Consider the following 27,197-nt stretch of genomic DNA (forward strand, 5'->3'; position numbering starts at 1 on the left):
ATGGATAAACTACTCAAGCCTGATCGACTAGACATCGATTCCAATTCAACAAATGCAACACAACTCTGGACACACTGGAAGAGAACCTTTCAAAACTTTCTAGAAGCAGCTAATGTTTCTGAAGACAAAGATAAACTGAATTTATTGGTGAATTATGTAAATCCTGTAGTATATGAAGCTATAGGTGAATGTACCACCTACACTGATGCAACTGCTACCTTAGAAAAACTATACATAAAACAAAAGAGTGAAATATTTGCCCGGCACACATTATCTACACGAAAGCAACAAGTGGGTGAGTCCATTGATCAATATTTACTAATCTTAAAACACTTAAGTAAGGATTGCAATTTTCAAGCAGTGTCTGCTGATAGAAATAAAGACGATTACATCAGGGACTCTTTTATTCGAGGTTTAAGTGCTTCAAATATTAGGCAAAGACTACTTGAAAGCGCCACTTTAACATTAGATCAAGCATATAATTCAGCCAGAGCTTTAGAAATGGCCCAACAACAATCAGATTCATATATTATGTCAAATTCTATTGTAAATTCTATTACTACTGATAACACCCTTCAGAATACTGCACACGAAACTGATCAAAACAACTCGACTAGCGCAGCTACCTTTTCAAAATGCTGGTTTTGTGGAAAAAGTCGCCATACTAGAGATAGATGTCCTGCTAAAAATCACCAATGCTCTTGTGGTAAATTCGGACATTTTGAGCAAGTCTGTAAAAGTAAGAATCAAAAACAAAAATCACATGTTCATAACAAAACATCTGCTGCTTTAGTTGGAATGCTATCTGCTGCTTCTCCGTCCTGTTTATCAAAAGCTATAATAAAAATTCATGTAAATAATTCTGAGGTTGAAGCTCTAGTAGATACTGGTAGTACAGACAGTTACATTTCAAATAGTATTGCCATTCAAAATCAACTACAAATATTCCCTACAAATTTAAATGTACAAATGGCTTCCTCATCTTTAAACTCTCCAGTTTGCGGCTTTTGCATTGTTAACCTAAAAATATCTGAACATACCTATAAAAATTTTAAACTTTATGTTCTAGAAAACCTATGCTCAGATGTCATAATTGGTCATGATATCCTTAATAAACATTCTGGAGTGCAGTTCAATTTTGATGGTAAGAAACCTCCAATTTCAATCTGTAATCTAACAACAGCAATTGTAAAACCATACCCACTGTTTGCCCATTTAACAGGAAACTGCAAACCTATCGCCGTAAAATCAAGACGCTATTCCTTTGAAGATTCCAAATTCATAGACACTGAAATTCAAAAATTATTGAAAGAAAATATTATTGAAGCAAGCAATTCTCCATGGAGAGCACAAGTACTAGTTACTAGTAATACAAATCATAAAAAACGTATGGTTGTCGATTATTCTTTAACTATTAATAAATTTACTGAACTAGATGCCTACCCTTTACCAAATCTCGAAATTTTAGTAAATAAAATTTCTCAATATGAATACTTTAGTTCAATCGATTTACGAAGTGCTTATCATCAAATTCCCATACTAGAACATGAGAAAATCTATACTGGATTTGAAGCATGTGGCAACCTCTATCAGTTTACAAGAATTCCATTTGGTGTCACCAATGGAGTAGCATGTTTTCAAAGAACGATTAACAACATAATAGAGAATGAAAGATTAACAGATACATTTGCATTCCTAGATGATGTCACTATTTGTGGAACAACAAAAGAACAACATGACAAGAATCTACAAAACTTTATGGAAATCGCAAGGAAATATAAATTAATTTTAAACGATGAAAAATCGAAATTCTGCATGACTCAAATTAATATACTTGGATATACTATTGAAAAGAAAACTATAAAACCAGATGCTGAAAGACTGCAACCCCTTATCAATTTACCAGTACCAACAAATATCACTTCATTAAGAAGAATTCAAGGAATGTTCGCCCACTATTCAAAATTCATACACAAATTTTCGGAAAAGATACATCCTATTGTCAATATCAAAGAATTTCCCTTAAATCAAACTCAAATATATGCCTTTGAAAAGCTGAAACAGGACATTGTAGAAGCAGTAGTCACTTCTGTTGATGAAAATGAAATATTTACAGTTGAAACAGATGCCTCCGAATTTGCCATTGGAGCTCAACTTACACAACAAGGAAAACCAGTAGCATTTTATTCAAGAACACTTTCAAAAACAGAACATAATCATTCAAGTGTTGAAAAAGAAGCTTATGCAATTGTGGAATCCATAAGAAAATGGAGACACTATCTTATGGGCCGACACTTTAAAATTATTACAGACCAAAGGTCAGTTGCTTTTATGTTTGACTTAAAATCAACATCTAAAATTAAAAATGAGAAAATAATGCGTTGGCGTATAGAACTGTCCTGCTATAAATTTGAAATTATTTACAGACCTGGGAATCAAAACATTGTTGCGGATACTCTTTCAAGAATATCTGCTGCTATTCACCCCACTATGTCAGATAAAAATTTATTCAATTTACATAACACAATGTGTCATCCTGGAATAACCAGATTCTATCACTGGATACGATGTAAAAATCTACCTTATTCTTTAGAAGATGTCAAACGAACTATCTCTTCTTGTCCAATCTGTGCTGAAATTAAACCAACATTTTACAAAAACAAAAGCACTTTGATTAAGGCTACAGCACCTTTTGACAGACTGAATATAGACTTTAAAGGACCTTTACCATCTAACAATCAAAATAAATATCTGCTGAATATTGTAGATGAATATTCAAGGTTTCCATTTGCATTCCCATGCTCAAATTTATCATCTTCAACAGTCATCAGTTGTTTAACTGAGTTGTTTACTACTTTCGGAACTCCTGCATATATTCACAGCGATAGAGGATCTTCATTCTTGTCTGCTGAGGTAAAATCATTCCTAACAAGTCATGGTGTTGCTTCCAGTCATACAACTCCATACAACCCTCAAGGAAATGGACAATGTGAAAGATATAATGGTATCATTTGGAAAACAGTTCAACTAGCAATTAAATCTAGAAATCTTCACATAAACCAATGGCAAGATGTACTACCTGATTCTTTACATTCAATTAGATCTTTACTGTGTACCTCTACTAACTGTACTCCACACGAACGTATGTTTAATCATCCCAGAAGATCAACAAATGGTACATCTATTCCAACTTGGCTTAGTACTCCTGGAACTGTTTTCCTCAAGAAACATGTTAGAAATTCGAAATATGAACCTCTGGTGGAAGAAGTCCAACTCCTAGAAGCAAATTCAGACTATGCACATGTCAGATTACCAAATGGAAATGAAACCACAGTATCGGTCCGACACTTAGCTCCGAGAGGAAATACTTCCCTTTTGGCAGTAGATGAGGCAACTATTGAAGATAATGAAAAACATGTAGAAAACCAGTCCCCCATGATAAATCAAAACATGGAACCATTGAACAGTGTAGAAGAAATTAATACCATAGATAGTCAACTTCAACAACCTTTTTCTGCTCCTGGTGACGGTCCAACTACTTCAACTTCAGTTCCCCCAGAACTGATATTGCAAAAGCGAATAAGAAAGCCTCCTTCCCATTTACAAGATTATGTCAGAAACTAACAGCGTGGATGAATGTGGTGTTCCTTTCTGCATAACTATTATTGTTATTATTGTCATTATGTCATTCACTCATGTCAATGTCATGTCATTGTCATATCATTATATCACAGTTTGTCAATCATAATGTATGTACAATTTTAGTTTATTAAAACCTTTAATTCTCAAGGTTTTCATTATTACAGGTATATTATGTGTATGTAGAAATTGTATAGAAGTATTTAAATGTAAAATAAATGTAAAACCTATTTTTCGATGGGGAAAAAGGATTTATTTCGCGACCGTCATCTCTTCGGCGAAATAAATTTTGTTTGTATATTTATTATGGGTATGTATATATAAATTGTGTAGAAGTATTTAAATTAAAAATCAATGTTAAATCTATTTTGGGATGGGGAAAAAAGATTGATTCGCGACCGTCATCGCTTCGACGAAATAAATTTTGTACGTATATTATTATAATGTACGTACAATAATAGTAATATTATTGAAGTGAAAACTTCTTTAGGGACGTTGTGCACTTTTTAGATGGGGAAAAAGTATTGAATTAGCGACCGTCATTGCTTCGACAAAATAAATTTTTGAAGTGGACGCTTCTAAGGACGTTGTGCACTTTTTAAATGGGGAAAAAGAATTGAATTAGCGACCGTCATTGCTTCGACGAAATAAATTTTTGAAGAGAACACTTCTTTAAAGACGTTGTGCACTTTTAGATGGTAAAGAAGTATTGAATTAGTGACCATCATCGCGACCGTCATTGCTTCGACGAAAATAAATTTTTGAGGTGAAAACTTCTTTAGGGACGTTGTGCACTTTTTAGATGGGGAAAAAGTTAAGTTAGCGACCGTCATTGCTTTGAGCTTCGACGAAAATGAATTTTTGAAGTGAAAACATCTTTAGGGACGTTGTGCCCTTTTTAGATGGGGAAAAAGTATTGACTTAGTGACCGTCATGGCTTCGACGAAATAATTTTTGAAGTGAAAACTTCTTTAGGGACGTTGTGCCCTTTTTAGATTGGAAAAAATATTAAATTAGTGACCGTCAATGCTTCGACGAAATAAATTGTTGAAGTGAAAACTTCTTTAGGGAGGTTGTGCCCTTTTTATATGGGGAAAAAGTATTGAATTAGCGACCATCATCGCTTCGGCAAAATAATTTTTTGAAGTGAAAACTTTTTTAGGGACATTTTGTACTTTTTCAATGGGGAAAAAGTATAAAGTATTAAACTAGCGATGTCATTGCTTCAACGAAATAAATTTTTGAAGTGAAAACTTCTTTAGGGACGTTGTGCCCTTTTTAGATGGGGAAAAAGTGTTGAATTAGCGATTAGCATCTCTTCGGCCAAATAAATTTTTGAAGTGAAAACTCCCTTAGGGACGTTGTGCACTTTTTGGATGGGGAAGAATTATTGAAGTAGCGACCTTCATCATGAACGTCATTGCTTCGACGAACTAAATTTTTGAAGTGAAAACTTCTTTAGTGACGTTGTCCCCTTTTTAGATGGGAAAAAGTATTAAACTAGCGACCGTCATTGCTTCGAAGAAATAAATTTTTTAAGTGAAAACTTCTTTACGGACGTTGTGAACTTTTTAGATGGGGAAAAAGTATTGAGTTTACGACCGTCATCACTTTGCCGAACTAAATTTCGTACGTATATATATTATGATGTGTATGTATACATAAATAGCATAGAACGTAAGCATCGCGTATTACTCTGGGCTAATTAGCAAAATTCATGGAAAAGTTATTTACCAGCAATTTTATTGCTGGAATCGAATTATAAGATCCTATATATTAATAATATAGGTATGCAAAGTCCGCAGATAGTGTGCTACTTTTTTTATAAACAAAATGGCGCCGACAAATCGTATTTTTTTCAATTATTGCTCTATAACTCCGAAGATTTTAACTTTACAACAAAAACACCCAAATAAAAATTCACCGCAATTAAATTCTGCATAGAGATATGGTTTTCACGATTTGCTCCGACGAAAATTTTCCTCGGAAAATGCGGGTTTTCCTAACAAAAACTATAATTTTCAAATAAAGTTTTAGGTAAGTAATTATTAATCATTAATTAAATAACTTAGTGACATCAAAGATTTCTTGGTATAGATTGTAATTCCAGAAGCCGGTGAAAATTAAACGAATATTTTAGTAACAATTCAATTGTTAATTAACAATTTACGATCGCAATAATAACCAAAATAATCATGATACATTGATCAAACTTATAAAGATTATAAAGATGAGATGCTTGTTTAATATTTTATCGACAAAATATAAATTTTTCTTTTTTTTTGCATAATCTTTAAATTTTGAAAAAAATAGTTATAATACGTTGGTCTAATTAGTAAAGTACAAAGAAAGGTTATTTACCAGCAATTTTATTGCTTTAATCGAATTATAAGATCCTATATATTATTAATATAGGTATGCAAAGTCCACAGATAGTGTGCTACTTTTTTTATAAACAAAATGGCGCCACCAAATCGTATTTTTTTCAATTATTGCTCTATAACTCCGAAGATTTTAACTTTACAGCAAAAATACTCAAATAAAAATTCACCCCAATTTAATTCTACATAGAGGCATGTTTTTCCCGATTTGCTCCGACGAAAATTTTCCTCGGAAAATGTGGGTTTTCCCAACAAAATCTCGAATTTTCAAATAAATTTTTTGGGCCAGTAATTATTTATCAATAATTATATAGCTTGGTGAAATAAAAGCTTTCTTGGTATAGATTATAAATTCAGAAGCCGGTTAAAATGAAACGAATATTTTAGCAACAATTCAATTGTTAATTAACAATTTACAGTCGCAATAACAACCAAAATAATCATGAGACATTGATCAAACTTAGAAAGATTATAAAGGTGTGATGCCTACTTAATATTTTGTCGACAAAATATAAATTTTTCATTTTTTTGCATAATCTTTCAATGTTTAAAAAAAAATTCTTATAAACAAATTAACATTTCTTAGAAATTGTTTATTATATTCTAATTTTAAAAAATACTTAAAATGCGTAATTCATAGGTCTTGAAAATGAATGCTTTAAAAAAGTTTTCCAACCATTTGCAAAAAAGTTAGGAAACAGCAAAATAAATATACGATATCTCCATTGTTTATAATTTGTTTTAATTGTTTCAAAGCTTAAAAGTGAGTCTATGGTACAATCTAATTACTCACAAAGAATGTCAAAAATTAGTGCAATGGTTATATTTTAATCAAAGATTAAAAATACTTTTTTTTTTGTAATTTTTAGCGCGAAAGTAGGCTTGATACAGAGCCGGAGATAAAATGTTCACTCGAAGCGGCTGACACGCTTAAACTCGCGCGAGTTGTGTATGTGGGCGGGTAGCTACGGTACTGTATTATTCTACTTTCGCGCGTGTAAATTACAAAAAAATATATTTATAATCTTTAATTAAAATATAACCATTAAGCTGATAATCGATATTGTTTTATAAATAATTAGCTTGTACTTTAAACTCACTTCTAAACTTTGAAAGAATTTATTAACACCGTAGTAATCGTATGTTTACTTTGCTGTTTCATAACTTTTTTGCAAAAAAGTTTTAAAGCATTCATTTTCAAGATATTTGAAATGCGCATTGTAGCTATTTTTTAAAATTATAATATAATAAAAACTTTCTGAGAAACGTTAATTTGTTTATACCTATTTTTTTTAAACATTTAAAGATTATGCAAAAAAATAAAAAATTTATATTTTGTTGGCAAAATGTTAAAGAGGCATCTCACCTTTATAAGATTTCAAAGTTTGATCAGTGTATCATAATTATTTTGGTTATTATTGCGACCGTAAATTATTAATTAACAATTGAATTGTTGCTAAAATATTTGTTTAATTTTTACCAGCTTCTGGAACTATAATCTAAACCAAGAAGGCTTTTAAGTCACCAAATTATTTAATTATTGGGAAATAATTACTTATTTTGTTGGGAAAACCCGCATTTTCCGAGGAAAATTTTCGTCGGAGCAGATCGGGAAAAACACGTCTCTATGCAGAATTTAATCACGATGAATTTTTATTTGAGTATTTTTGTTGTAAAGTTAAAATCTTCGGAGTTCTAGAGCAATAATTGAAAAAAACACGATTTTCGGGCGCCATTTTGTTTATAAAAAAAGTAGCACACTATCTGAGGACTTTGCATACCTATATTATTAATATATAGGATCTTATAATTCGATTCCAGCAATAAAATTGCTGGTAAATAACTTTTCCCAAAAATGGCCTATTCTCCGATAATCAGCCCAGACTATATGTAATATAGGTATAGCACTTATTTTTGGTTGGGAAAAAAGCATCGAGCTCGTAATTTATATACTATAAGAAGTTTTCACTTCTGTCGGCACTCCGATGGGTGCTTTCAATTTTTTTATTTGTCTACCATGATCCAATGATGAGTTCTGACGTCCACCGCAAAATTCATTGTTTTTGAGGTGTCTTTAAAAATATGCCACCGTTGGCTTATTTTGCAATACTTCTTCTTGAATTTTTTCTTGAATAATCTATGAATTATTGTAGTGAATATGCTTATTTAATTTAAAAATAAAATAATTCTACCATACTTTAAAAAAATGTGCTTGAAATATTGATTTCAACCCCTACGCCCCCCCCCCTTAAGGATAGCTATGACACGATTTTGGTAGGCAACCCATGCAAGTCGTATTTGTCTATGTATGAACTTTAATTAAAAAAACTTTTAATTTATAGGTCGACCTATATTCGGATCTTAGACTAACAGGAACAATCGAGTGACAACAGTAATGTATTGAGGATTGAGACCATTCAAACAAATAAGAGATAATATTCCAAATAGTATCATAAATTTATATTTATTTGATGTCTCTCAATGTAACTGTCATGATGCATTTAAAATTTGTAATAAATGAACATGAAAGGAGAAATATATTTTATAGACTAGCTAGAAGAAATTTTGATTTTATACTGGTCGATTGGTCGATGGTTAATGGCTGTCTGTTGCAATAAAACAAGATAATGATTTTAATATTATAATATCTGTATAATATATCGTTTACAGATGTTTGCTAGTCATAATGGAATATATTTTACACACCAAAAATTAACAATAAATATATAGCATTCAATATTTTCTTATCTTCGGGTTTTGGATAGAGATGTTGACTGTGTCTGCTTATTTCCTGATAGTACAACAAAGGCAGATTGTGTTTCTTTTTGCTTAGCTTGTAACATATTTAGGGTACCAAGAGGGGTATCCGTGGAGCTCATCTTTTTCATAAGTTGTTCTTGTACACTCTTCTGAATCCTTTTTTCTACTTTATTCTTGCCAGGGCCCTTCCCATGGAATTTGTGGGATAAATACCTAAAAAAGAAATAGAGCGATTAAATTAATATATCAGCCATGGTTTATGAAATACTTTTTGTTAATAAATTTTTAGAACAGTGAATTTAAAAATTGGTAGTTACGAATTTGTTGCTCGCTAGTATATAAAATAAGCCAAAAATGGAACAATGATTTACTTAATTTGAATGAGACCACGAAGACGATGGAACGACAACTTACTGGAGGCACATTGAACAACAGACAGAGTCACGTCTACACAAAAAGAAGAAGGTCTTCGGATTATACTGTTATTTTGGTTGAAAATCTCGAAAATTTGAAGAGATTTTTGAACAAGATAGTTGATCATGCAAAAGAATTCTGCCTTTCAATAAAAAATATCAAGAGAACAAAATTTATGAAGATTACAAATAGGGCGGTCAATGAGGGTATGTGGCTCCGAATTCCATCCTACTATATCGATTTATGTGATATTTTCACAGTAAGTAGGGAATATCCCAAGAAACAAAGTCTACCCTATGCCGATGTGTGCTTTTGTCTTGGGGGAGGTTCCCACCTCCCCCAAAATTTTTTGCTTAAATACTTTTAAAAACTCAATACTTTTTGAGTTATTCCTGGTTGAAAATTGGCCATTTTCATTGAAACATACCACCTCTCCAAACGGTTTTTTTGCGAATACCTTAAAAACTATGCATCTAACTAAAAAACTATATAAAACATTGTTGTAGCTTATAAAATAACAAAGAGATTCTTTCCTTTACGAATCTTCTAGTTATAACACAAAAAGAGATATTATGGTAAGTGAAAAAAACTTGTTTCCTTGGTACATGCTCAAATCAGTGTATTTAACTTGAAATAACAGAGAAACGGTCGATTTTAGGTGTATAATGCTACCAATAACTTTTGTTGTGCTTGAAAAGACCTTTAAAATAAGCAATATTAAATGTCGATTACATTCAAACTATGCGAGATAAACTGTAAAAAATTTGATGACTAACGTATTTTAAGAAAAAAATGAGAAGTATATTTAACCCCTCATCCACAAGAATTTAAATGCATCGTTTTCCTTCTACAATACATTTTACTATAGTGTTCTTTTTATGTTCAAAAAGTTGGGCGGGTTGAATGGTTTTTGAAAAAAATAAGATCAAAATATTGAGCGCATTTTTAAATTTTCTTAAAATCTTCGTATTTCTCCATGTAACTCGAAAATGATAAAGAGATGCCAAAAAAAGATGCCATACAAAAATGTAGGTTTCTTCTAGATAAAAATTTTGATTTTATTCTTTATAACAGTATCTCTTATCATTTTCAAGTTACATGGAGAAAAAGGAAGATTTTTAAGAAAATTTAAATATGCGCTCTATAATTTGATCTTATTTTTTTCAAAAACCATTCATTTTAAACCCTGTCAACTTTTTGAACATAAAAATAACACTGTAGTAAAATATATTGTAGAAGAAAAACGATGCATTTAAATTCTTGTGGATGAGGGGTTAAATATACTTCTCAATTTTTTTCTTAAAATTCGTTAGTCATCACTTTTTTGCAGCATATCTCGTTTAGTTTAAATGTAATCGACATTTAGTATTGCTTATTTGAAAGGACTTTTCAAGCACAATCAAAGGTACTTCCACTTCCACTTCTTTTTTTTGGCTTACATGCAAGTGCATCTGCCAGCACATTTCTTTCGTGTTGCAGTTAGACTTGCTCTTAGCAATACTGCAGCACTCTAAAAACAAACAAGAAGATTCTGCGCTTTTTTTTTGACAATTACTTGATATGATAAGGTTATGTTTCGGCTAACGGATTTTAGTATTTTATTTCCTGTTTCTTTATTCCTAAATATTAAAATCATTGCTTTAGGCGTTCATAATATATGACAAATTTATATGTATAGAAATAAACCTTGTGGTGAGAGATGTTAGTTTAAACAATCATCAATTGTTATGTAGCATATTTCGCTTAGTTTGAATGTAATCGACATTTTTAATGTGGCTCATTTTAAAAGTCTTTTCACGCACTACAAAAGGTATTGGTAGCATTATACACCTAAAATCGACCGTTTCTCTGTTATTTCAAGTTGAATACACTGATTTGAGCATGCACCAAAAAAAAACAAACTCTTTTTACCTACCATATCTCTTTTTGTGTTATAACTAGAAGATTGAAGAAGGAACGAATATCTTTGTTTTTTTATGAGCTACAAAAATGTTTTATTTAATTTTTTAGGTAGATGCATTATTTTTAAGGTATTCGCAAAAAACCGTTTGAAAAGGTGTTGTTTCAACGAAAATGGCCAATTTTCAACCACGATTAACCCAAAAAGTATTTTATTAACTAAGTTTTTACTTAGAATTAGGTTCTCTAGCAACTTCCGTAGTAGTTTAACCAAAAAACTTTCCACCCCCGAGAAGGGGTGGGAACCGCCTCCAAGACAAAAGCACACATCGGCATAGGGTAGACTTTGAATAAGGAGATATTTTCAGGCTATTCCTAAAATTTCATTAAAATCCATGCAGTAGGATAGAATTCGGAGGTAATAACCTGTTCTTGCTCTCATTGACTGGCGTAAAAATCATCACAAAAGAATGATGAACGGTTAAACGTCAACGGAAAAACGCTTGAACAGATAGAGAATTACAACTATCTTGGCAATCAACCACAGGAAAGTTTACTCCAAAGAAATTAGAGTGAAAAACCATGGAAAATTTTTATCAAATTTAATAAGATTCTTTGTATAAGGGATCTGAAGCTAAATTTAAGAGTTAGGTTGGTTGTTGGTAAGGTGTTATATTTTCTGGATATTACTATATTGAGTGGAAGTGCATACCCTGAACGCAGAGAGAATTAAGAAACTGGAACAATTTTAATTGTGGGTATATAGGAGAATCCTGAAAATATCATGGACTGATAATGTAACAAATAATGAAGTCATGAGAAGAATGCTTCCTCCTCCTAAGTGCCTTCTCTATTGAGGTTGGCGATCAATATCGCAAATTTCTCTCTGTTCTGGGCTTGATGAATTAAGTCATTCCCTGTTGTGTGGGTCCAACAGGGACCCTCTTTCTTCCCGTAACCCTTTTACGGAAGAATGCTTAAGTTTACGGAAATAATAGAAATATAGCTGCGCAACTTGCAGGTAATGTATAGATGCTCATCTATAAAGCTTTTCAGGGCAGCCGCTCCTAAGATCAGAATATGGTTCTGAAGCTATTTTCTTTTGACATATTAATGTAATTTCCTATTTTGATTGGAAATAGCCACAATTTTACTTTATAATAAGTTTAATTTGACGTTTCGATTTCCACTTCGGAAACCGTTTTCAAAATACAAAATATTAATAAATAAAACAAAATTTTGCCTTTGTTATTTGGTAAAAAAAATTCTCCTAACAATTTAAGTTTATATGACTCATTCATATTGACAGTTCAAAAATATATATTATACATTTTAAAGTATGTAGATGATTTTAAAATGATATTGCCAATAATTGCAAGTTGCGTTCCTGGGACGATTTTATTGGAAGATAGTTCATTCGATTACATGAAATCAACTTTAAACCTTAAGAATACCCGTCAGAAAAACAGTCAGCATAACTGAAAAATTAGCGAACTTTATAGAAATTATAAATAAAAAACTGTATTACCTGAAAGCTTCTTTCGAGTTTAGAATGTGACCTTCATCATCGATATATTCGAGTTTGACATTAGGTTTAAAGCTATCCTTTTCTTTAAACTCTGTTATAGGGCCTGCGTATCTCTCTCGTCGGCTTTGCCTGTCCCCATCATCTCCGTACGACTTATCTTCTATGGAATAGTTTTTCGCTTGAAGGTGAGCTAAACGAGAATTCGACGGACGATTTTTCTGTTCCTTGTCGAGATAACCTAAAAATTATACCAATCATATTATTGAGTGTTTATTTTGTCTAATTTGCTTTTAACCCGGGAGTAGTCGCGCTCACTTCTGTAACGTGAACAGTCACGTGTTAGATTTCATCTCACAATACGAATTTAAATACGAATTTACAAGAAATTTTTATTTTATAGTATTTTTATTTACTTGCTATGTTAGAAATATTATTTCTAACATTATTAAAGCTAATTGGCTCTCCCCAAAGCCATAAATTCCACAAAAAGAAGAAGAAGAAAAGAAAAAAAATACCTACGCATTACTACACCCTTCCTCGAGGCACTTGGGAAATTTTTTCAAAATTGCAAAATTTTTCATCAAGTTCGCGAAAAAGGATAAAATGTGAGATTCTCTCTAACGGCGCGACTACTCGCGGGTTAAATACATATCAACAGATGGTTTGTAAATAGAAGGCATGACATCAAAGTGGATGGCGCAACAAATGTGCGTTGGACTTGGGTTATGAGCTTAAAGAATCAAATTCGAAGTATTTTAACCCAAAGTGGAGTAATCATCGTGTTGCAACACGGTCCAAGAGAAATTTTGTAACAGAAAATGTGGTGTTAATCGGTGGCCCTTTATTTAACCCCTACATAACTTTAATTTATTTTAATGTAAAATACAACATAAATTTCATTTCATTTGGAATACAAAAAGCCTATCTAGAGAATCTTACACCAATTTCGATATGTACAAAGGTAAATAACAAAATCGTGTAGCATTTTTGCCGGGAAGATTCGTTCGATTTGTTCTGGCGCCAATTGCATCCGTAACCCTGTTTCAGGTAATTAATATCGATGCATAGTATCGCAGGTGATGGCTTTATCGATTACAAAAAGACATTTGATCGAGTGACATTCAAAGAACTAGAACTCTTTCATTAGAACTGGATCAGTTATGAAATGATTATAATATAAATAACTAATAAATGTGATTCAGTAAATGGACAAATGGCACCGACACAATCAAACCTGTCTCTCGAACATGTGATAAGACAGTTGAATATAGGAAGAGCTAATCTTCTAACAAATAAACCAATACATATTGCCACCCACGCCCATGACATCAGCATTATACAGGGTGTCCAGAAACTCTACTGACAAACCAAGACAGGAGATTCCTCAGATAATTTTAAGACAATTTGACCAAATTCATCTAGTCCGAAAATGCTTCCTAAAGGAGCTAGAGCTATTTGAAGATGGCGTCTGGTAATTATTTTTTCTTAAATATCTCCAGAACGCTTCTATTTAGAGAAACGACAATTGGTACACATATTTATCTTCCAGAGATAAATCGATTTCATCCATTGCAAATTTCTAGTACCGGTCATAGGCGCCCGTTTTGGGTAGGGCAACAGTTATATTATCGCATAACTTTTCCGTTTTTAATTTTTGAGCATTTTTGAGGCTGCATTATTAAAATGTAAGGTATTATAGTACTAAAAGGTACTTTCACTTTAAGTCGATAGGATACACCGTTTTCTAGAAAAATCGATTTGAAAATTTTTTGTTTTTTAAATATCAAAACAAAAATTTCAAAAAAAAAACTATTTAAAAAAACGAAAACTGGTACGTTTATTTATATTCGAGAGATGAATCGATTTCATTAATTGCGAATTTCTAGTATCGGTCATATGCGTCCGTTTTGGGTAGGTCAAGGGTTGTTTTATAGCGTAATTTTTTTGTCTTTAATTTTTAAGATTATTAAATTATGAGGTATTCTAGTACTAAAAGTTACTCTTGCTTTAAGTTGGTAAAATACACCATTTTTTTTGAAAATATTTTCAATATTTTTTCAAATTCAGGAAACGAAAAATTTTCAAATCGATTTTTCTAGAAAACGGTGTGTCCTACCGACTTACAGGAAGAGTACCTTTTAGTACTAGAATACCTCAGAATTAAATAAACCAATATCAAAAATGCTTAAAAGTTAACGAAAGCTAAGGGTGTAACGATGGCTATCTTGGTTAGTTGGGGTAGTATTTTCGAATGTTATTTCAATTAGCTGGGTAGTCGATCGCTTACTTGTTTCAAGCTTACGATATCAGAAGTTGTAAAAGCATTAATATTGAGATGGTTCGAACATTTAGAAAGAATGAAAGGATACCAAAAATATTGATAAATACAGGAATGAGTAACAAAAGTAGAGTGTTTTGACCAAGAAAAAGATGGTTAGATGAAGCAGAAAGGGACCTTAAAGAGAAAGATGGCAGAAATCGGAGAGTAAAAACTAAGGACTGTAAAAAATGGAGAGCAATTGTAAAGCTATGGTTCTACAAGGACTGCGTTAACACTACATAATATAAACAAAGGTTATGATATAAAATACAAAAATTGCAGATATTAAGAATGTACTGGGAACAAACTTTTTCTTCTTGCAGTACAGTCTCCTATCGGAGGTTGGCTACCATCCCATCCACAGCAATCTTAACTTTGCTGGCTGTAGCCCTGAACAATTTGTACTGAACTACACCTGTACCACTCCCTTAAATTTCGCTGCCACGAAATCCTCATACGTCCCACGGAACAAACTAGAGATATGTTAACATGGGTCAAGACTTAGCAATGTAGGTACATAGCGATTCTTTGGGAAATATGTCAGCAGTTTATCGATTTATCAACAGGTATATTTTTGACTGATTTAAGGGAGCTCAATTTGCCTTCGAAGTTTTTTGGATGCTACTTGGTAAACCTAACAGAAATAGAAACATTAACAAGCAAGTTAACTTTTATACACACTGTATGAGATGCACTTGAATACAGTTTCGTTGAAATCACTACTTACGTATTAATCCGAACAAATAAATTACGCATTTTGAAAAAACAAGCTACCACAAAAGTACCAACAAAAAATTAAAAAAAAATAATCTGCAGTAAAAAATATGTTAGTTACTCACCTTTGCTCATAGCTAACTTAAGTGCAGCTCCAACACCAGTACTCACGTCTGGTTCCTCACCCAAAATCTGCACATCCTGTACCCCGATTTGAGTAGAACTCATTCCTTGGTTACTGGGATCTACACTGTTCCATCCTGTACCATCTTCCACAATCTTACAGTCATCATCGCTATCAGGTTGTTCATCATCACTGTCTTTATCAAATTCCATCACATCCTCAGTTTCCTCTCTATTTCCGGATTTACCGTAAGTTGGAATATCACCTAAAGTTCGACAAAATTCAGCTGTTGCGTTCAAAATTATATTACTGCCATCCAAATTTTCTTCTTCCTGTTCTGCTTTTATTTCTGTTTTTATTATATCAGCTACAATATTTTCCTTTTGTTTGATTTTTCTAGCTTTGTGTAATGCCTTTTCTAGTATGTCATCTTTATCATCCTCAATCTTAATATCTGTAGGAATATCTGCCAAAGGAACATCATCTATATCATATTCATTTTCGGGTTTAACTTTAGGTCTTCTTGATCCAATAGCTTCTATACCAGCATTATCTGGTTTTATGTCATCTGTGCTTATCAGTTTTCCTTTTGTTCTTATTTTTCTTACTTTCTTTTTGGGCTTTTTAAATTTAGCTAATTCTTCTTCATTGTAATAATCCGAAGCTATCCTGAGCTGTGTATTGTCCAAACTTTCTAGCTTCTTTTGTGCCAGTTTTGCTTTAACTGATTGTACTGCTTGTAGCTTCCGTTCTACAGCATTATCATAACCAATTTTAAAAGTATCTTTCTTAGCACCATCTATTTCTTCGTCATATTTAGACAATAATGATTTTTCTTTATAATTACCAAATTCATCAAATTCTGAGTCTTCATAGGGATTATAAACAGATTTTTTCTTCTTATTTTCAATATTTTTCTTATAACGTTCATCATCTATCATATTAACATTTTCTAAAACATCATCCTCTTCATCTAGTACGCCTTTATCTTTTAAAGTGAGAATAACTGTTTTTTCTTCAGCAAAATTGTCTACATCGTGTTGTACTGTTAGACCTCTGAGATCTTGTTCTGAATATTTATTCTTCATTTTAGCTTTATTTTCTGATTCAACAAAATCACTAATTCCAAACTGAGCATCCAGTTCTTCTAACATTTTAGCACGTTTTTCCGCTTCTTTTTTCGCACTTTCAATATGTCTGCTTTTTTGTACCCATGATGATAAATCATCTTCACTATCGCTCTCACCCAATGTCTTAACTGACGATAATTTAGTATGCATTTGTCGTTTCTCACGTATTTCTTGAAGCTTGGCCCTTATCTTATCTTGCTGTGCCTTTTCAACCAAATTTTCTGCAGGTTTATGGTAGAACTCACCTAAATCATCTTTTAGTAATTCTTTATCTTTACTACTTTTTGAATTGTTGCTATTGCTACTGGAAGTGCCCACATCTAACGGTTTAAGTCCCAACTTTGCTCTAAGTTTGTTAGTTTCTTCGATGGACAGACTTTCAACATGTTGGTTCCCTGAAGCGTGGCTTGTCGGTTCTGGATGGGAGGTCTTCTTCGGTACAGGTTCTGGCACACGGGGAGGTGAGGCATCCTCAATAATTTCGATAACATCTGAATCTAAAAAAGATAGGTGGTAAGATTATCTATATAAATAAAAATGAATGTTTGTATGTATGTATGTACCTTATGACTCGCAAACTATGCATTTCATCATATGATGACCTTAGCAAATTTGTCGTTATCGCGGGGCGAGAGTCGGGATCGGGACGAAATTAAATTAAAATTACGAATTAAATTAAATAAAGTGTGCGATATTGTAATATTTGTGAAAAGTCAAAGACTGCCTTAGCTGTGATATGTCTAGAGACAAGAAGATACAAAAACACTAACGAAATTATTACAACAGAAGCTGACACACTGACAAAAAAAGGAAGGTCCAGAACGAGATGGTTGTTTGACTTAGAAGGCGACCTGAAAACTATCAATGTAAGACAATGGATAAGAAGGACATAAAGGAGGTCTAAATGGAAGGGCATAGTCAGACAGGCAAAGTTTATTCATGGTTATGATGTCAAAAGAAGAACCGTATTCGATAACTGACCAATTATTACTAGACCAGTTATCCCCGCAAGGCGTCTACCGATGTCACTTCTTACTCAGTAAACAGCAATATATTTGTTGATGTATGTATAAAGCGTAGCAGTGACGTTTATAATCGCAAGTTTTTTGTGATCTTGCAGAAAACTTTTGAGTGTCCATGTTTCTGGCAAGGAAAATTAATCGTGCCTTGAAAAACCGCCATCGTTTAATCTTTACGCACCGCAAAAAAATTACTTATCAGAATGAATTAAATAGATACTTTTATATTAGGTTATACATACATATATTTTTGAAGTATTTTTTGATTTTCTGTTAATTTTTATTTATTGAACTTTGACACATTATTGATTTATTTCTAAGGCGGTACGAAGTTCGCCGGGTCAGCTAGTAAATTATAAAAAGTAAATCCGATAAATAAATATTTCATGTAGTAATTTCAAATATTTTAAAAAATTATTTCTTTTATGCTATACAGAGATAACATGAATAATAAACTCTGAACGAACTCTTAAGCTTATTTCACACCAAGCGAGTGCAATCGAGTCCAGTCCTGTTGAGTCAAACCCAGTCAAATCAAGTCAGTCACTTTCGCACTGAATGCATCTTGTGGAGTCATCAGTGTAGAGACACATAAAAATGGTGAAAAATGGATGAAGTTATTCAAACACTAATATTATGTCACCTTCGAAGAAGGAGAATGAGGCAGTGAAGAAAACTATTTTGAGTTCATCACATACCTATCTGTTTTTGGTTCATTCAGTCATATTATGTTCCCTGATTTACTAGACGATTCTAAATAAAAAGTTTTACAACTATTTTCGAATGAGCATAGATTTATTTTTTCCTTAAAGAAATGCAATATTTTACAGCGACTGAACAAGACTGCTGTAAAAAAGTCGACTTATCGAATCATGAAAAGTCCTGACTTGACTTAACTGGACGTGATTGTTTATTTACACAGTCAAATTTGAGTGGGGATGAAGAAATTGAGTCATTCTTTGAAATAGTTTTCTCTGCAAGTCTCCGAAGTTCCTATTACCTCTGTTACCTATTTTAAGATACTACAAAATTCTGCATGCTTCTTCTTTGCAAATCTTATTGTAAATAAAACGAACGTATACAGTGTCAATGTTGACTGAGATGTAGATGGTAAGCATATTTTTTATTTATTTATACAATATACTTTAAACAAATTATTCAAATATATAAAATCTAAAAGAGAGGAAATAATTTTTACAGGAATACTTATGTAAAAACAAAGATATTTATATTTTTTATATATAATTATGCACATTACTGAGCAAAATCTTCTTACCATTTTGCAGAAAAATGGCTGTTATTAGAATCTTCTGGTCTTGCACTGTATACATATTGTTCGTTTGGTGAATGAAGATGTAAAGTGGAGTCAAATATATAAAATCTAAAAGAGAGGAAATAATTTTTACAGGAATACTTATGTAAAAACAAAGATATTTATATTTTTTATATATAATTATGCACATTACTGAGCAAAATCTTCTTACCATTTTGCAGAAAAATGGCTGTTATTAGAATCTTCTGGTCTTGCACTGTATACATATTGTTCGTTTGGTGAATGAAGATGTAAAGTGGAGGGTAAAGGAGAAGATCTGAAGGAATTACTTGTTTCTGGTCGGATTTCTGCTTGCTGAGATAACTTCCCTTCCATTATTAATTTAGCAGTATTATATTTAATGAGCGTCTGACATTGTGGTGATAGTTTTTTAACGCTCACTAGATAGCCCCAAAAAACTAAATCGATCTTGTAAGCACTTTCGTCACCACTACTGTGCTGTATATTTAAAAAAGCTATAACTATATCTAGTGAAGAATATGGTATGTCTTATTCGGGGGCTTAGGATCACACAAAAGTAACTACATTTTGTTTTATTTTCTTTATTTTTGTGTACAGATATATTGGGGTTGAACGTTATATGTAGAAACGCATTTGCATATTGTCTGTACACAAAAATACCAAAAATATTAAAAATGTAGTTACATTTGAGTGACCCTAAGTCCTCAAATTAGTATGTAACTTTTCTATAGGTCTATTGTGAACATAGAACATCTCAGTTGTCAAGTTTTCTTCTATTAGAGAAGGCTCGTTCTGCCTATTAACTACTTCATTAATTATTTCTAATGATTCTGCAATGCCAGGATCTGAAACATTGGACTCTGTTTGAGCAAATTGCAAGAAGGATCAGAAAACTTCCATATGTTGTGCCCAAGGCTAGGTTTTGTAGAGTAGTCTTTGCTGTCCAGTTCTAGTCTTTTCACAATGGCAGTATTTGGAGTAACAGTCTCTCAAATTATTCCAGTGTTTCTTCAGGTCTTCACCTGTAAAAAATTCAAAGAGGTAATTAATTAATAATATTCTCTAGTAGTTAAATAGAAAAAAAAAAGCCAAAAACTACTAATCTAACTCACATCTATAGTCTCTTTTTAATGAATATGATTAATATAGTGTACTACAGATCTGACAATAAAATATATTTTAAATTAATTGTAGCTTTTGGCTTAGATATTTGTGGCTTCTTTTTAAGAAAATGTTAAACTCCTTTTCCAGTAACTATTTGAAAAACAAAAATTGATGGAATTTACAAAATATATTTTTGTTTTAGATTTTTACCTACCAGTAATTCACATGAAATGATCAAAGCTTTCTGTTCAACCGTTGCAAATATTGTGGATGAGACATCTAAAGCTATATGGAACCTGTTGTAACCAATCTATATGCCAGAACCAACAAAAGAAATATGGCAAGAACCAATCCTGGGCTTCAATGATATCTGGTAGTTTCCCAATTGTTTAGGAAGCAAATATGGCAAACATTTTATGTGACAATCAGATGTCTTCAGAAGAGTGTATCAATAGTTCTTATGGGAATTGTTGACTCTGAATATAAATTTATTTGTATAGATGTAAGTGGATATGGTAAAAAAATAGTGATGGTAGTATTTTTGATACATTGGCTAAGGGCAGAAAATTTGCAAACCAAATTTGTGACCCATGAATATCCCACCCAACAAACCATCAGTTATAATGAGACCATTTCTGTATAAAGAGGCACGGAATGACGACTGCAAGGAGAGATTTAATTATTATCTATGCAGAGCCTGATGCATAGTAGAAAATGCCTTTGGAATCTCTTCTTCTTTTTCAGCCTGTTTGCATCCACTCGTGGACAAAGGCCTCCCCATGAGTTCTCCATTCTTCTCTGTTTTGTGCTATTTGGTGCCAAGTTCTCCCCATTTTTTGATGTCGTCTAGCCATCGTTTTTGTGGTCTTATCTACTATAACTATGCTTGTGTGGCCTCCAATGTACAATGTTTCTCGTCCACCTTTCATTGTTTTGCTGTGCCATGTGCCCTACCCAGTTCCATTTCATTTGTGCAATTCTTCCAATTACATCTTCCACCTTCATCCTGCTTCACATGTCTTCATTTCTTATATGTTCCCTCACAGTATTACTAACATAGCTTGTTCGATCGCCCTCTGTGTTGTTCTCAATCTGTTGGCACATAGCTCTATACGAGTTTTCTTTAAATCTAGTCTTTTCTTTAGATTTATTGCTATCTTTTTGATTTGAACATATTACTGAGTCTTCCTATTTTTTCTGTCCAAGCCATTCAGATTCTTTTAGTTATCCCTTCCGTTTACAGTAGAACCCCGGTTAACTAAAATAAAGGGGGAGAGCCGTTTCAGATAACCAATTTTTCGGTGTAGCCGTCATATGCTAAAAATAGCCTAATAACACGGCATATCGGGAAAATGAGTTTACAAACAATGTCTATGGGCCATTCCATTTCAAATCACTCAATTTTGGAGCAAAAAAAATTTTGGACCCGATTTGTCTGAAAATTGGTATATAGCTTCTACGGGACGTAAAAATAAGATATTTAAGGTCAAAAATTTTTCTTCTTCTTTTTTCTCAAAATATTATTTTATGCGATTTTACAGTGATTTGGTGTTTATTTATACAAATTTGCATTTTCTATCGTAAAGTATCAATGGAAAACATAATATTTTAATAGAAGGGACTCAAAAATGTCATTATATGGCATTATAACAAGTTACCTTGATTCAAAACAAGCTTTTGATCAAATTTTATAGTGTAGAAAACGTTAAAATACTGTTTTTTACATTTTTCTCCATTCCCAAAATACATCATAATCGATTTGGCTGAAAATTTGCCCACAGATAGACAAAACATAGGACTTTAAGTGGTGACAAGGATTTGAATTATATTACAATACCAAAAAAGTTACATGCAATATTATAGTCAAAAATATAGGCATCTACTGTAAGTACAATTAACTCGAAAATATCGACCTCACGACAAAAATTGTTAAAAGAAATTGTAATAATTGTAAATACGATTTATTTGGAACAATTTCAGTTCCTACCATTTTTGTCGAAAATTTAAAAATGGCGGAGATATTGAGCAAAATAGGTTCTCCTTTAAAATCAAGATGGCTGCTAACGTAACGGAGGAATTCATTCGTGATTTTAAATTTAGGCTACTATTGACTCCCCTAAAGATCAGAAAAATAAAATTTTGGGCAGCTCGGCATTCAAGGTCAAATGCTATCCCGACTGGACTAATATATACTTTTGAGTCTGATATTACTGCATGTAACTTTTTTGGTATTGTAATATAATTAAAATCCTTCTAACCACTTAAAGTCCTATCTTTTGGCTATCTGTGGGCAAATTTTCAGCCAAATCGATGATAATGTATTTTGGGAATGGAGGAAAATGCAAAAAATGGTATTTTAACGTTTTTTACACTATAAAATTTGATCAAAAACTTGTTTGGATTCAAAATAACTTGTTATAATGCCATATAATGACATTTTTGAGTCCTTTCTATTAAAATATTATGTTTTTCATCGATACTTTATGACAGAAAATGCAAATTTGTTTAAATAAACACCAAATCACTGTAAAATCGCATAAAATAACATTTTGAGAAAAAAGAAGAAGATTTTTTGACCTTAAATATCTTATTTTCACGTCCCGCAGAAGCTATATACCAATTTTCAGACAAATCGGAGATCCAAAATTTTTTGCCTGAGTGATTTGACATGGAATGTACCCTATATACTGTAGTATGTACAGTACAGTAATACAGTATTTTATTACAGCTATACAAAATATTTAAAATACAATAATGGATTGGTAAATACATACATAGTAGGCTACTAGAGTATGTACTGTATAAATATGTATGTACTTTTAAATATTTACATTCTGGTTGACCTGGGTTCCGGTTAACCCGATTTCGGTTGACCGGGGTTCTACTGTAATTCTGTTTGCCTAGTGTGATCATGGACCTAGGTCCACGATATACTCTTCGGTACTTTCAATCTCACTTGGAATATTGGCACATAAATAATGCTTATTCTTCAGACCACTAGAGGTTAAAGTTCAAAGAGCTACAAAACTTGTGAAGGCAGCATACTGCACAACTTATACACTGTGTACAAGAAACATTGATGAGCAATTTTTGCATTTACAAGAAAACTCTAATATACCTTTACCAGGATTTGATAATCTTGGCAGTTGATGGAAGAAGAGCAGAAAACAAAGCTTTTGAAATACATGAAAAATTTGTTACCTATTTTAGTAGGTAATTTATAATTCTAAACAAATAAAAAAACAGTACTTACCTACTAAATTTAATTCACCACCAGTCAGATGCCAAATTTTATTTTTAATCTGTACATTCTTACAATCTAGGTGGGAAAAGTCCAACAATATATATCATACTTTTTTTTAATTGCAATAAGTTTTTCAATATCCATTTTTATTGGCATAGACGCGACCAACGATAAGCATAAACTACTGTGTTCTGAACTCTAAACCATTTATATCACTGAGATTGCCGTCAGAACACTGCACAAATTTCTTTGATCTCCAGTACAATGTGACAGGCGAGAACTGGCAGCTGACCTTCTCGTATTCTGCATTTGTCGCTGTGTATTTTCGCTCAAGGTCACGCGCCACCTCTTGCTTGTTGGATTGTAGGTTGTGACAAGTATGTGCTGATTTACTTGCTTTTCTCAGAAGAGTTAAATCAAGATCGCCATTGTGAACACCATCACATCATGATCGGTTAAGTGTGTTTTCTGCTTCACTTAATAAGCTTTTTTTAATAGACGTTTCTATTGTTCATGTCCCTGATAACGACTTTGTTTATAAGTTTAACTGAACTTAAAACTTTCATTCGTATTGACAAATGTTGAATTTTGACGGAAGCATGTTTTTTTGTATGAAATGCGATTTTTTCAGTAAAATATAATTTTTTTGTACAACAATATTATTTGTTTGTGTAAGTACAACTTGATTTTGAATAAACTAAACGATAGGCTAAACTAAATCTTAAAGTTGTTTCATTTTCGATATTTGCTAAAAATTAGGAAGAGAACAGGTGGAATATGACACACCCAGTGTTTGGTGTACAAGAAAGACATGCATGTGTGTAGGGAAGGTTAAACGAAACTGAACATTATTAAGTAATAAAACAAAAATGTGCAAGTTCCCTATTAACGAAGGTAATCAATATAAACAGACACTAACAGGGAATAATAGTTTTCGGATAATTTGAAAAGTTGATTATTTACTTTACAAATCTAGAGTTGCTGAAACAATCAAATTGTTTGTTATTTATTTTCAAATTAATCAATAAAAATACCAAATTTCGTGTTGCCCCTTAATAATGGTATAAATAAAGTAAACATTATATCCCTTTCGTGACCGGCTGACACGATCGTGAGCTCATGTTTATGTGGGTATCAATATCAAAATAAACATATTTTTACTAGGAAAGATGATATCAATATGTTGTGTCTATTGTGTATTACCAGAGTAACTGAAATTATTTAACGAATTCGCTCTTAGTTTGCAATAGAATACCCTATAAAGATGGCTGTGTATTTTGACAACAAAACCGGTAAAGGTAAGTAAAAGATATTTTGTTTTTTATAAGTGTTTATGTTATTGTAACAGGGTTGGGGTATAGATAAAGTTTCAACTTCAAGATAATAAACAAGATTTAAGAAATTATTGGTTTGTTTGTAGAGATCTTGTCCCCTAATATTTGAATATCACGATAGTGAGTTGCCGCACATATTTACTTTTCAATAGCAGGAAATTAAAATACTAAATATTTATTGGTTTGACTTTTTAATAATTTTTCTCTATTTTAATGATAAAAGTATTTTTTCTAATTATTACAGGTGTGCCTCTCACCCACGATTTGGCTCTAGAGGTGTTAAATGATGATAACTAGTCCGAAATAGAAGATTTAGATGGCCAAAATGATGTTGCTTCTGACATTCAAATGTTTAAAAATAACACTGATGACAAGGATATTGAAGAAACTGTATTAGATGAAGAACCTGTATTGGATGAAGAACCTGTTCCTTCAACAAGCTCTTCTTCAGCAAAGAGGCAATGGAAAGACATGACATTTCAGCAAAAAACTTTTGTTCTATTTTAGTTAGTATGTAATAGCATATTAAACAATTGTAAAAATAATTTTTATTTGGCCCTAATGGTGTTTTACCTTTAATAAAAATGAATTTTTTCATACACTTACGATCCTGCATGCATAGAACATATTTGTGACAAATTCAAACAATGAATTTTTTTTCTGCATTTTTTACACCTTTCTTAAATACCGTATATCGTATTTATTCAAAGGGAAACTTAATATTCACTCAAAAACAATTCAGGCCTGAAAGGGATAGAACTAAATTTTAAAATAACAAAAGCATACTAACCATCACTTTGGTAATTCTTTTTTGATGATTTTTCCGAACTATCGTGGTAACGAGATTTACTACCTTCTTCGTAATACTTTGAAGATTTATCTCGCCTCTTTTCCTTATGGTGGTGCTTTTTATGTTTGTGACGCTTTTCTTTTGGTGGATCATATTCAGTGGAATCATCATGTCGTCTTTTTCTCGATTCTTTCTCCTTATATTTCTTACTACTGGAACCCATACTAATTTATTAGTTTTTATGAATTACCTAGTATGTTATGACTGACCATATACTTATCTTCAAAAACTAACACCTAATACTAATTTTAAATTTAAATCAAACCAAAACCAAAATATTTAACTTTAACAAAACGTTTCCACAACGAATGAACGAATTGACATGTGACTTTGATTTTTCTGACAGGTTATATTGCTCGTACTTCTTTTATGCGTTGTTTACATGTCTCAGACTATGACTATACTAACCAAGGTTGCCAGGTCAAAAAACTAAAAATCACCAGACAATCGCTTCAAAAGTTGCCAGATTTTGCTAAAAATCACCAGATTGTTATGAGTCTGCGCAGTAACGAAAAATGTGTTACTGCGCATAATTATACGTTATTGCACATGCGCATACGCCTAACCATTCCAGAACGGTAATGTGAAGGGTTGAAACAAACCTAATGAAACAATTAGAATAAAAATTATTACAATGGTTTGTTACTTATAAATAGCAATAAGTTGTTTGCAAAATAAAAATTAAGAAGTTCTTTGAAACTAAATTTTTTTTTGAAAAAAATAAAACGATTTTTTTTGTAAAATATAATGTAAAATGTAGGTGTTCATTTTTATTTTTATGAAAAGTACTGATACTCTCGACAATGTAGATTATTTAAAACTTAACTTTTATGTCATAAACTTGGCCTGACAGACCACCTTTGTTTCAAAAAATCTTTTTGTTGAAACACCTAGTAATTTTTGCTAATGCTACTGAAAAAATAGTTAGTACATATGCCTATACCTTCCTTGGAGATTTTAGATGATCATCAAATTAACACAAAACGTGACAAAACTACAGATATGAAAAACAGTAATCACTTAAAACTCTACAGCCGACACAAGAAAGATAAAACTGATAAATTGAAAATTGATATGAACTGGTTTGTTTATAAAACCAAGACATAAATTATTAGAAGTTCAGTGCAAGAATAGCGTAAACTTCGGGAAATCCCCGGTTGAACACCACCACAGAGGCGGATCATTTTATATTACAAATTAGACTTTTGTATGATATGAATATTAGGCAATTCTTAACGAATAACAAACTATTAACAAAAATATTAAATAATATAATTGTTGTGAAAACAACAGTTATTTACATTAATTTGCTTTTATAAAAATATCTCTCTGTAAATCTGTTGGGACAATCTGTATTGTGTTTAAAATATTTAATTCTCTGAAAAACTTGAGTGTAGCGTTGTGTGTTTCATAAAATATACATCTGCATTTTTTATAGTTTCG

At 32.0% G+C, this 27,197-nt stretch overlaps 2 protein-coding genes across 4 annotated transcripts; one reads left to right on the top strand and one right to left on the bottom strand.

The window, feature by feature from the left end:
- Positions 1-8,701, top strand: LOC114338984 (uncharacterized). The gene is made up of 2 exons (XM_028289614.2): positions 1-706; positions 8,691-8,701. Exons 1-2 carry the CDS (start codon positions 1-3, stop codon positions 8,699-8,701), a joined length of 717 nt encoding a protein of 238 aa, XP_028145415.2.
- Positions 8,649-26,154, bottom strand: LOC114338982 (U4/U6.U5 tri-snRNP-associated protein 1). 3 transcript variants are annotated; one of them, XM_050644117.1, is made up of 7 exons: positions 25,964-26,108; positions 25,695-25,906; positions 19,413-20,244; positions 19,205-19,309; positions 15,781-17,406; positions 12,622-12,859; positions 8,649-8,993 (listed from the first exon to the last, which is right to left on the bottom strand). In XM_050644117.1, the coding sequence occupies exons 3-7, from the start codon at positions 19,465-19,467 to the stop codon at positions 8,765-8,767; spliced, it is 2,253 nt and encodes a 750-aa protein (XP_050500074.1). In that variant the 5' UTR covers positions 19,468-20,244; positions 25,695-25,906; positions 25,964-26,108; the 3' UTR covers positions 8,649-8,764. The 3 variants fall into 3 exon arrangements, with proteins under 3 accessions (XP_050500074.1, XP_028145411.1, XP_028145410.1); XM_028289610.2 differs by lacking the exon at positions 19,205-19,309 and having other exon boundaries at positions 25,964-26,107; XM_028289609.2 differs by lacking the exons at positions 19,205-19,309; positions 19,413-20,244 and having other exon boundaries at positions 25,695-26,154.
- Positions 26,155-27,197: the final 1,043 nt, after the last annotated feature.

The sequence above is a fragment of the Diabrotica virgifera genome, chromosome 2 (genome assembly GCF_917563875.1).
Source record: "Diabrotica virgifera virgifera chromosome 2, PGI_DIABVI_V3a".
Taxonomy (NCBI): domain Eukaryota; kingdom Metazoa; phylum Arthropoda; class Insecta; order Coleoptera; family Chrysomelidae; genus Diabrotica; species Diabrotica virgifera.

What these genes read in the sequence shown, in the direction of transcription:
- LOC114338984 (XM_028289614.2), top strand. Translation starts at nt 1, where the DNA reads ATGGATAAACTACTCAAGCCTGATCGACTAGACATCGATTCCAATTCA.
- LOC114338982 (XM_028289609.2), bottom strand. Translation starts at nt 25,917, where the DNA reads ATGGGTTCCAGTAGTAAGAAATATAAGGAGAAAGAATCGAGAAAAAGA. An exon ending in AAAGAATTACCAAAGTGATG is followed by an intron (nt 17,407 to 25,694) that starts GTTAGTATGCTT and finishes TATCTTTTTTAG; the next exon opens with ATTCAGATGTTATCGAAATT. An exon ending in AACTCGAAAGAAGCTTTCAG is followed by an intron (nt 8,994 to 12,621) that starts GTAATACAGTTT and finishes TTTCTTTTTTAG; the next exon opens with GTATTTATCCCACAAATTCC.